The 12388-nt window shown below is 41.5% G+C and overlaps 1 protein-coding gene across 4 annotated transcripts in view; it reads left to right on the top strand.

Moving 5' to 3' along the window:
* Positions 1-36: 36 nt before the first annotated feature.
* RSF1 (remodeling and spacing factor 1) overlaps positions 37-12388 on the top strand; it is a 125502-nt gene continuing 113150 nt past the window's right edge. For all 4 annotated transcript variants that reach the window (XM_039503947.1, XM_039503926.1, XM_039503915.1 and 1 more), the window contains exon 1: positions 37-269. In XM_039503947.1, coding sequence (XP_039359881.1) covers positions 71-269 — 199 coding nt within the window. In that variant the 5' untranslated portion in view covers positions 37-70. The remainder of the gene's footprint in view (positions 270-12388) is intronic.

Raw genomic sequence — 12388 nt, 5'->3', positions numbered from 1 at the left:
CCTCCAAGCGCGGCTCGCCAGCGCCCCCCTCTCTTCCCTCCCCGTCTCCTTCTCCATCCTCAGGTCCAAGATGGCGGCGGTGGCGGCTCCTACGGCTCCATCTCCGCCTCCCCCGCCCCCGTCGGGCCCGTGCTGCCCCGGCTCGTGGCCGAACTTCGCCGTGGTCTGCTCCTTCCTGGAGCGCTACGGGGCGCTGCTGGACCTGCCCGAGCTGCCCTTCCCCGAGCTGGAGCGCGTCCTGCAGCCGCCGCAGGAGCCCGGGGACCAGGGTAAGCGGCCGGACGCCCCCTCCCTCACAGACCGGCGGGGGGGCTGGGGCTACCCCCCTCCCCGCCCGCGGGCCCGGGGGAGGAGCGCACCGAGGGGAAGGAGGAGCCTGGCTTCCCCGGAGTGAAGCTGGGGGGGGGGGAGGGGAGACTTCTGCTGTGTCCTTACCCCCCCCCCCCCAGAGTCCAGGGGGAGCAGCTGCTGCTGGGGCGGGAGGTTTCTTTCCCCAGCCCCACCGGAGGGGTATGTGAGGGGGGAGCTTCCTCATTCCGGTGCCTGCTCCCTCCCCCTGGGCCCTGTGGGGGCTGGGAGCCCCTTCCCCGTGGGGGTCCCCCCCCGAACAGGGGGTGAGCCCCGTGCGCTGCTGCCCCTCCGGGCTCAGTGTGAGGGAGAGGAGCGACCAGACCCGCCCCCCGGTGCAGATGTTGCAGCGCCCCCCCCGGTGTAATCTTCATCTCTTACCCCACTTCCCATTGGGTTGGGGGCTAAGCGTGTCCCGCCCCCCACCTGGACCGGCGGAGGGAAGGGTTACACGCGCCCCTGTCTTCTTTCTAGCTGCTCCTCCTCACTCACGCTGGTTCCCCCCTCCCCCGGAGGCTGCAGGGAATGGGATGTTGACATGTTTAGGATGCCGGACTCCCCTGCTCCCCCGTCCCTGATGTGTGAGGCCATGGCGGGGGAAGGGCAGGGCAACAGAAGAGCCGGGGGGAAGGAGAGACGCACGGATACCGAAGGGAAAGGTGCTTGTTGCTCTTGGTCTCGGTCTATTATTGGTGTGGTGGTTACTTGTGCTCTCTTGCCACATAGAGAGAGACCGAGGAGCCTCAAAGCGCATGCTCCACCGGCCCCATAGAAACTTCCTGCTGCTAGAGAATCCCGGCTCAGGGCTGCTGATGCTGGTCCAACCGACCCCCCTCCCCCTTAAAAAACCCAAACAAACAAAAAACCCCAATCCATTATAAAACCTCCTCCATGTGTATTTATTGCAAATCGGGTCCACAGCATTGGTCTGTCCTGGTGAGAATTCTTTGCTCATGCAGTGCAAACATTGTATTTGTATGATTATGGCACCGACAAACAAAACACCAGTCAAGGTTCATTTAGTTACTGCCTCCTTAAGATGTCCAGTATCACTTTTTTCATGCAAACAAGACACTTCTAAACGCAGTGGCCATTGCCTGGGTCTTGCAGCCTACACTACTGCTTTCTCAAATAAAACAATTTTTCCTATCTCCCCAAGACTTCATGTTTTTTGGTATGTAAATGAATATTTTAAAAAAGAGGCACTATACTCAAGTTGACTGAAGTACAAAAAGTAAACTAATAGCATTTGTGGTGAAAATTAAAAATCAGATTTAAAGTTTTCAATTTTAATTTAAGATCTTGTAAGTTCTGTGTTTTTAAAAAACTGACTTTTAACCTTACAATAGCCTTTAATTGCACGATTAAAACACTTTTTTTTAATAGACAGTGATAATCACCAAGAGTTTTCTTTATAGTTTATTAATTGAAAGCTTCTAGCTGTGTCCTATAGGAGTTTATATATTAGATTGTCTATAAGATGTTGTTACATGATTTCAACCCACTCCTGGTCCCATAGATCTCAAGGAAGAATGGAAAGCAAAGCAATAAATGTTTTTAATGTGTGACCCAATATTAGAATAAATTTTAACAGTTAAAAACACTAGCTTAACTTTTTTTATTTTTGGACATTTATTCAGACAAGGTTAAAAGGTGCGTGTGATCATGATTATAGTGGCTGTGTCTTTCAGGGAAGGAAATGTGTGGAGATGGAAAACAAAAGCTTAGATGACCATCTTTTAGGGTTTTGGGGAAAACTTGTGTGGTGGTTATATGCCAAAAGGGAAAAACAAGCCATTGAACTACGGTTGTGAGGACTATTGTCTTCTGCATGTGTTGTACTATTTTGTTATCTTATCAAAAGATACATCTGTATATTTTTGTAACACTGTTGTGAAGACTAAATTTAATGTCCATTTTATAAAATTATTTTTGAGCCTTTAATAATAATAATTAATAAAAAGCTTGACATGGACATAAGCTTAAAACAAATGTTGCCTGTTACTAAACTGACTGTTAAAATTGGAAAATGTTAATCCTTTCCCCCTAACACTTGCTGTTTGTTTACTGTATGCAATTCAGCTTCGGTAGCAAAATTAAGCTGGTTAATTTAAATGTCTGTGTAATCAGTTTCACTTTCTGTTTTTATGCACTAGCACACTTGTGCAGTGTTGAGGTTTCAAATAGTGCAGAGTGACTGTTTAAATCCAGACAAACTGTTTTAATAAAACACATTTTAAATATGGGTTGTGTTTAAGAAGTTTTTACAAAGTTTAGGGCCAAAACTAGGCTATCTGATAGTGTCTTAAAGGCTATTTCTACGCTCGGAGCTAAGGGGGGGATTCTGCACTCACGTTACATATACTTGTACTAGCTTGAGGACAGCTAGCAGGCTAAAAATAGTAGCCATGATAGCATAGGCAGTGGTGAGTGGCAGCTTGGGCTAGTCATGGTTAGTATGTATCCACAGTGTTCAGGTGTGAGGAGATGGTTTGAGGAGACTTAGCACGAATATGTCTAACACAAGCTAGGAATCATACCCTTACCTCCTAGTGTAAACATTGCTGCTGTCTTAATTCAGGCGTAACATTCATGTCTTATTTCAGATGTAGAATCAATAGTAAATCAGCGTCCAGACAGTTCTATGCAATTACTGTGAGATTTTAACACTTACTACTTAATCTTTCCCACACACACCAATAAATAAACAAAAATAAAACGAAAGAGAGAGCAAAAAAATTCATAGGGGAAAAATAGTGGCAAAATGTCTTATGTCTGCTTGCAGTTTCATATATATATGTTTTACATGTTGCAACATTTAAAAAATTAAAAAAAAATTGGGGGGGGGGGAGTTGTATTGGTGTATTAACAGTGATGCTGAAGTTTGGTAGTGAGCACTCTATCTCAAATCTCTCCAAAAATTCCTTCCAAGCTGAAATTTTTCATAGGCTTATGGCCTAAGACAGAGAGACTTTTGGAGCATATGTGTAAAACTTGTTTAAGCAATTTATTTTTCATTATATTACATACAGACCTTTATTCAAAGGTTTGGGTAGAACAATTATATATGAACTCAATAATTAACTGTTCTATATTCTGTAGTTCTATAAAAGTGATCAAGAAAATCCTGCCTGCTAATGAGTGAGAATGGACAAGCTATAAGTTACTTTTTGTTCTAAGGAAACAAGGTGTAATTTCTACTTTTTGTTCCCATGATCAAAAAAGGATGATTTTTAGGGGTGCAGAGGAGAGATTTGGTAATTGCCTAGTTGAGTATCAAATAATATGGATTCTGATATGTTATTGTTGAAGTTTTAAAAAGTTACTATTGCTCAGTCAGCATTTGTGCAGTACTATATTGCCTCTGTATATGACTATATCAAGAAATATACTGATCACCTCTACACCTAAGTATTAATAGCTTTCTTTCTGTAGTCTGATCTGGTTAGATATTATGCTAATTTACATAGCACCAACAGTATGCTAAGTGCTTTGAAGGCAAGTACTAAGACAAGGCCTTCCCCAAAGAACTGACTCCTTCCTATATTACAGTATACAAATGAAGGATGGGAGATAATGACAAACAGTGTGATTGAATGGTGACATTTTGAACGTGCCAAGTCGGTTTCATGATTATCTCAATTTTATTCTATATTTAGGTAGGATGATGAGGTGAAATGGTGGCCATGGAAATAGCCTGATTCTCAGAGAAAATATGTAATAATAATAATAAAAAAATCCTTTTAACTTGTGGTGTTAGTGGCTCATTGGAAGTTGATGTTATTTGAACAAAATAATGAGACCCCTGGTGTTTTGGTGAATTACTGCTAAGACCAGGGTCATCCCTAGTGGGGTGCGGGGCCCGGGACATTAGAAACACAGTGCCTATCTGCCAGGGGTGCTCTCCACTAGCTCCCCCAGGCCCCACCTCCACTGCACCCCTTCCCCACAAGGCCCTGCCCCTCCTCTTTCCCACCCAGTTCCACCCCCTCCCCTGAGCACAGTGCGCCCTCCCCCCAGTGCCTCCTGATGCCGTGAAACAGCTGAACGGCAGCTGGCGGTAGGCACTGGGAGGGAGAGGGAGGTGCTGATTGTCTGGGGGCCCAACGGCAGGCAGGAGGCGCTAAGGGGAGGTTCTGATGGGGGTGCTTGGCCTTGCCCGTCTGCTGTTCGCTTCCTCACTCCTCTCGCCCTCCCACCTCACCTCTCGGCCCAAAGGGGCACCCCAAAACACAGGGCCCAGGGCGGTTGCCCTGATTCGCCATACTCTAGCGACAGCTCTGGCTAAGTCAAATAATTTTGCCTTTTTAAAAAGGCTTTTCCCTGTTGTAATGCTATATCTAAGGCAGCTAGCATAGTGATCATAACTCTGACCTTTAAAGCTTGTTCTCAAAAGAGGAGAGTGGAGTATATCGCAGAATTGCCATATTCTTGATAGCTGCTTGTAGTAGTTGCTTGTGGAGATGCGGCTAAGTGTGTAACCTGGTGTTTGTATGCACTGAGATTCGATAAAAAGAAACCCTATATTGGCTAATAAATAAAATCTTTATAAAGGCAGGGAAACTTCATTAAACTTGATATAAACTCTAGTCAGTGGATGGGGGGGAGGGGTGGACTCAAAACTCAGGTACCAGCAGGGGCTCATCCTACAATGTGTATCAAGAACCTAGCCTTTTTAATCAAACTGTTTTTGCTTCCAGTGGCAAAATTTGTGCAAATTGAAATGATTTGTCACACTGGAACTGTACTTGCAGTATTGACCACATCATGTAGTGTCTTACTAAGAGTTCCCCTTGCAACAGGGAGACGGTAGTATGTTTTTAATGTAAAAAATATGTGACTAGAAGGGAGTAAGAAAACACCACTATGATATCTAGTACAGTATTTAGAGAAATATCAGATTCTCTCTATTGTGTTTGCAAATAGCTTGAGAGTCAGTATAAATGTTAATTACGCACTTAATCCCCTGTGAATGAAAATATTAGTAGTGTTAGCTTGCACAACAGAGATCTAATTTTACACATGACTATGCAAAAGACTTGCTGGCTTGCCAGGTTCCTTGGTGTATGAATTAGTGTAAATTTTGGCAAGTTCTGAAGTATGTTAGTGATTATCAACTTTATAAACCTTCCTTAGCCATACTATACTTGATTGAAACTGTATCAGTAGAAGAATGAATACTCTGGAGGTTCTTCCAGCAATGAATTGGTAAGATGTTACTGATGTAAGAGGTTGGTAATCTTCATGAAGGATTTTTGGAAGATAAATATGATAGGTACATGTTTGTAGTATATTTCCCTTAAAATTGGGACTTACTAGTGCTATAAGAAAACTGTATAGAGACTTTAACTTCAATAGAAATTGTTTTGTGCTGCTGCTTGTGATTACATTCTTCACTAGTCCTTGTTTCCTTCCTTGATCTTCACATATTCAGGTGTGGGATGGCCTCTAAAAATTCTTCCATTCCTTTAAGGTTCTGTGGAAGAGAGAGGTCTTTGAGGCGGATGCTTCCATGGTTTCTTTAGTCCACCCCTTGTATATTTGCATTCTTGCCCCATCTGAACTCTTGTTCATCTAATTTCCTTTGTCTCTTCTGTTTGTATTAACTAGCTGGTCCAGCCTTGAAGTTCCTCTTCTCACATGGGTGATTATCGGCATGTATCTGTTATATTAAGTGCTTTGATTTTGATCATTGTTATAAATAAAGTATTGGGTTCAGAGTCCAGAAGTGATGTAACATAGAAATGTAACAGATTTGCTGTTATGTATTTGCTTCAGGTGCAACGTAGTTGCATGCTTTTGCTTCCATAGACCTTTCTCTCTCTACTGCTGCAGTTTTTGCATTAGAGAGGGAATTTAAGATTGAGACACATCTTGAAATACCTAAAGATGTGACAGATAATCTCTGGTAATACATAAAGGGCCTATGCTTTAGTTTTCCTTTGTCTAGAGCCAAGTATCAGAGGGGTAGCCGTGTTAGTCTGGTTCTGTAGAAGCAGCAAAGAGTCCTGTGGCACCTTATAGACTAACAGACGTTTTGCAGCATGAGCTTTCGTGGGTGAATACCCACTTCTATCTTATACTATATATGGAACCATAAAGCTGTCCTGACTTTAAAAAATACTTATTTCAAGGAGTTGCCATGCTTCAAAGCAACAAGTAAACTGCTTCACAGATTTTTGTACTCTAACCCCCTCTAGCTTCCCTTTAGCACTGATTCTTGGGAGTGTCTACAGCAAGTGCAAAGGGATAAAACTTTCTGGGCTTTTTTCCCTCTGTATCTTAGAGTCAGTTTCTGTGTTGGTGTGACGCTTGCCATTCTTACAATTTTCACACATTTGGATTAGAAGCTTGTGGAATGGATTCTAGTTTAACCATCTCCCAGATAAAACTAAAAGCAAGAGGTGATTTGACCTCTGTCTTGTAAGTACCTACATGGGAGAATGTTTCAGAAACTGGAAGACTTATTAATGTAGCTGGACATCCAAAACAAGATCCATTGGCTGGAAGCTGAAGCTAGGCACCTTATTTCCAATTTGGACTTGTCTGATTTTAACAGTGAGGGTAATTAACCCTTTGAAACCGCTTACAAAGGGATGGATTCGCAGTCACTTGATGACTTTAAATCAAGATTGAATATCTTTCTACAAGATATACCCAAACACTCTCTTGAGCTACTGTACCAGGTGCAGAAATCACAGGCTACAGAATTTCACCCAATCTTATATGGGAGGTCAGATTAGGTTGCTGTAATGGTCCCTTCTACTATATTAATCAATCAATCAATATTAGCAGCAATTGTATGCAGTGCTAGAAGCAGTACCAGACAAGAGTGTCATATGTTGTGGCCAATAACCTGACAATTGAAGGGATGTGGCCCATCAGGAAGACAATGAACAAGATCTGACATCTCATTGATAATACTCTAATGTTGGACAGGAGGATTACTGTTAACATCTGTTTCTAGAAGCTTGTGGGATGTGTTAAGAACTGAGCAGATGATTAAGGCAGATGACATAAGCTTCATTGTCCTGGGAAACGGCACCAATTCTCAGATAAAACACCTCTGTTACATTGGCTCAATCCTCCATCCACTGAGGGTTTTGAACATGTGATCTCCAGATCAGTGCACATTGCTGATCACATCCTGGACTTGGTCTGTGGTCTAGAAGTGGTGTGACATAAAAAAATGCAACCTTAAGTTAGTTAGACCACTACCACTTCCAGGCAGTGACCGTATCAAAAAGCAGATTAAAAGCTAGCGGAACTGGTAGGTAAGATCCCATGAGAAGAAAATCTTAAGGGATAAAGAATAGGAGTACTTTGTGGCGCCTTAGAGACTAACAAATTTATTGTAGCATAAGCTTTCGTGGGTCACAGCTCACTTCATCGGATGCATGTAGTGGAAAATATAGACGGCGCGCACACACACACACACACTCACACCATGAAACAGTGGGTGTTACCATACACATTATAAGGAGAGTGATCAGTTAAGGTGAGCTGTTGTCAGCAGGAGAGAAAAATAACTGTAGTGGTAATGAAAATGGCCCATTTCCAGCACTTGACAAGGAGATGTAAGGAACTGTAGAGGGCGGAGTGGCGGGGGGAGAAGATAAGCATGGGGAAATGGTTTTACTTTCTGTAATGGCCCATCCACTCCCAGTCTTTATTCAAACCTAATTTAATGGTGTCCAATTTGCAAATTAATTCCAATTCAGCAGTGTCTCGTTATAATTCTTGACATCTGATTTGTGTCCATTTATTCTTTTACGTAGAGACTGTCCGGTTTGGCCAATGTACATGGCAGAGGGTCATTGCTGGCACATATCACATTGGTAGATGTGCGGGTGAATGAGCCTCTGATAGTGTGGCCGATGTGATTAGGTCCTATGATGGTATCTCCTGAATAGATATGTGGACAGAGTTGGCAACGGGCTTTGTTGCAAGGATAGGTTCCTGGGTTAGTGTTTTTGTTGTGTGGTGTGTGGTTGCTGGTGAGTATTTGCTTCAGGTTTGGAGGCTGTCTGTAAACAAGGACTGGCCTGTCTCCCAAGATCTGTGAGAGTGATGGATCGTCCTTCAGGATAGGTTGTAGGGATAAGGGATAAAGGAGTTTAGGAGAGCTGGCAGTTTCTCAACGAGACTATATTAAAGGTGCAATTTCAAACTTTCCCAGCGCAAAGCGAAGATAGGAAGTAGAGCTATCAATTAATCACAGCTAACTCAAGCGATTAACTAAAAAAAAAAAAATAATCGCAATTTTAATCGCACTGTTAAACAATAGAATACCAATTGAAATTTATTAAATATTTTGGATGTTTTTCTACATTTTCAAATATATAGATTTCAATTACAATACAGAATACAAAAGTATACAGTGCTCACTTTATATTTTTATTACAGATATTTGCACTGTAAAATGATAAAAGAAATAGTATTTTTCAGTTCACTTCATACAAGTACCATAATGCAATCTCTTTATCTTGAGTCAGATGTCAAAAATGAGCATGCATCAGTCCGAACTCCTTTGGATCATTATCAAGCAGAACCCATCATCTGCATGGACGCTTGTCCTCTGGAATGAAGCATGAAGGGACACATATGAATCTTTAGCGCATCTAACACGTAAATCTCTTGCAACGCTGATGTCAGGGTTCCCTCACCACTCTGAACTCCGGGGTACAGATATGGGGACCCGCATGAAAAACCCTCTAAAATTTCTACCAGCTTAGGTTAAAAACTTTCCCAAGGCACAAATCCGTCCTTGTCCTTGTCCACCAAGTGAGTTAGACAAAGATTTAAGGAAAAGGACCACTTGGAATTCCTGTTTCCTCAAAATCCCCCCCAAGCCCCTCACCCTCTTTCCTGGGGAGGCTTGAGAATAATATACCAACCAAATAGGTTAACAAAGTGGGCACAGACCAGCCCTTGGGTTTTTGGACGCTAAAAACCAATCAGGTTCTTAAAAGCAGAACTTTATAATAAAAAGTAAAAGAAGCACCTCTGTAAAATCAGGATGGAAGGTAATTTTACAGGGTAATCAGATTCCAAATACAGAGGATCCCCCCCCCCCAGGCAAAACTTTTAAGTTACCAAAAAAAAACCCCAACCCGGAATAAACCTCCCTCAGCATAGGGACAATTCACAAGCTAAAACAAAAGATAATCTAATGCATTTTCTTCCTATTACTTACAATTTGTAATCTTAAAGGCTTAGTTCAGGTTTTGCTGTGGGAGATGTATTTTCCCTGCCCTGATTCCTGGCTGACCTGGAGAGAACAAAGGAACACACAACAAAAAGCTTCCCCCTCAGATTTGAAAGTATCTTCTCCCATTATTGGTCCTTTTGGTCAGGTCATCTGAGCTTCTTTACAGATAAAGGAGGGATTTTATGCTACCCTTAGCTGTATGTTTACGACAGTTGGCTACAACAGTGCCATGAGAATGCCTGTTCTCACTTTCAGTTGACATTGTAAACAAGAAGTGGACAGCATTATCTCCTGCAAATGTAACAAACTTGTTTTAGCGATAGGCTGAACAAGAAGGACTGAGTGAACTTGTAGGTGCTAAAGTTTTACGTTGTTTCATTTTTGAATGTGGTTATTTTTTATACACAACTCTACATTTGTAAGTTCAACATTCATGATAAAGTATCAGAGGGGTAGCCGTGTTAGTCTGGATCTGTAAAAGCAGCAGAGAGTCCTGTGGCACCTTATAGACCCACGAAAGCTCATGCTCCAAAATGTCTGTTAGTCTATAAGGTGCCACAGGACTCTTTGCTGCATTCATGATAAAGAGATTGCACTACAGTACTTGTATTAGGTGAATTGAAAAATACTATTTTATTTTTACAGTGCAAAATTTATAATAAAAAACGAAATGAGCATTGTACACTTTGTATTCTGTGTTGTAATTGAAATCAGTATATTTGAAAATGTGGAAAACATCCAAAATATTTATATAAATGGTATTCTATTAACAGCGTGATTAATCACGATTAATTTTTTTAATTGCTCGACAGCCCTAATAGGAAGTATAGTAAGAGGCAAATATGGCTCCATCAGGAGCTCTTTAATGACCTGAAAAATTAAAAAAAGAATCCTACAAGAAGTGGAAACATGGGCAAATTGATAAGTAGAGTACAAAAGAATAGCACAAGCATGTAGGGACAAAATCAGAAAGGAGAAGGCAGAAAATGAATTATACCAGTAGGGAACATAAAAGGACTTCAAAGAGGTTCTTTAAATACATTAGAAGCAAGAGAAAGTCTAAGGAAAGTGTAGGTTGTCTACTTTTCACTGAAGGAAAGCTAATAACTTATGACACCCAGAGGGCTGAGGTGTTCAGTAATTTTTTCCCTAGAATTGTGGGACGAGAAGGGACCTCGAGAGGTCATCTAGTCCAATCCCTTGCATTCATGGCAGGACTAAGTATTATCTAGACCACCCCGACAGGTGTTTGTCTAACCTGCTCTTAAAAATCTCCAGTGATTAAAAAATTATTAAAGGTCTAGAAAACACGACCTATGAGGGAAGATTGAAAAAAACTGGGTTTGTTTAGTCAGGAGAAGAGGAGACATGATAAAAGTTTGCAAGTACATAAAATGTTACAAGGAGGAGGGAAGAAAAATTGTTCTCCTTAACCTCTGAGGATAGGACAAGAAGCAGTGGGCTTAACTTGTAGCAAGGGGGGGAGGTTTAAGCAGGGCACTAGGGAAAACATCCTAACTGTCAGGGTGGTTAAGCACTGGAATAAATTGCTTAGGGAGGCTGTGGAATCTTCATCGTTGACTGTGCTGAAGTCTGCCTTCTTGAAATCCATTATCTTTATTGTGCTATTTCCCTCTTATTCCTTAGAATCATGAATTCTACCATTTCATTATCACTTTTACCTAAGCTGCCTTCTACTTTCAAATTCTCAACCGGTTCCTCCATATTTGTCAAATCAACTCTAGAACAGCCTTTCCCTTAGTAGCTTTTTCCACCTTCTGAAATTAAGTCTCCAATACATTCTAAGAACTTGTGCTCTGTTGTATTATTTTCCCAACAGATGGTAGTGATGGGGGACTTCAGCTACCCCGACAAGTCCTGTGCTTTGGATGACTTTGTTAGTTTAGAAAAAAGCTTCCTCAACCTCTTCTTCCTGGTGAGGTGGTCTGTAGTAGACCCCTACCAGGAAGGAATAAATAGGAATGCCTATTTTGTTTCAACCTTTACCAAAAATATTAATGGTTACCAGATACTCAACACAATTAATACTAACAAGGGGGATCACATTTCAAAATAGGGAAAGAACAAGAAAAATAATATTTAGATAAGTGAGATGTAATCAGGTTGCAGGGCCTGATGAAATTCACCCTAGATGGCTTAAGGAGCTAGCTGAATCAATCTTGGAACCGTTAACAATTATTTTAGAGGACTCATGGAGAATGGGTGAAGTCCCAAAGGACTAGAAAAGGTCAAACATAGTTTAAAAAGGGGAACAAAGAGGACCCAGGGAATTATAGACCAGTCAGCCCAACTGCCACATCTGGAGAGATTCTGGAACAAATTATCAGCCAATTTGTTGGCATCTAGAAGATAATAGGGTTATAAAGAATAGCCACCATGGATTTGTCAAGAACAAATCATGCCAAACTAACCTAATTTCCTTCTTGACAGGGTTACTGGCTTAGTGGATCTGGGGAGGGGGAGGAGCAGTCTTTTTGATGTAGGACTTCACCTACGCACATATAAATTGGTCAAATGGCACAAGAGCAGAAAATTCAAAAAAACTATCTCGAACTGAGTACTGCTTAGGATGGCAGTACTAGAGCATACAAAAGGAGAGTCTATTCCCAATTGAAAGTTATTTCGGATTAATGTGAAGGTTTTTGTATGTTGCTTTTTTACTGGATAAACTTTCTTGTGTCCCCATACTTGTTTCAAATTATGTGGCATCTTATTCTGCATTTGTAAGGCTCTTCATTTCTGGATTTTATTTTGTTTAAAATTGCTTGGGAATTTATCAGTGTTACAAAAATTTAAAAAATGGATGAA

This window comes from Mauremys reevesii, linkage group 1, assembly GCF_016161935.1.
Source record: "Mauremys reevesii isolate NIE-2019 linkage group 1, ASM1616193v1, whole genome shotgun sequence".
NCBI classification, from domain to species: Eukaryota; Metazoa; Chordata; order Testudines; family Geoemydidae; genus Mauremys; species Mauremys reevesii.
This window is presented reverse-complemented; position numbering and strand designations above follow the sequence as displayed.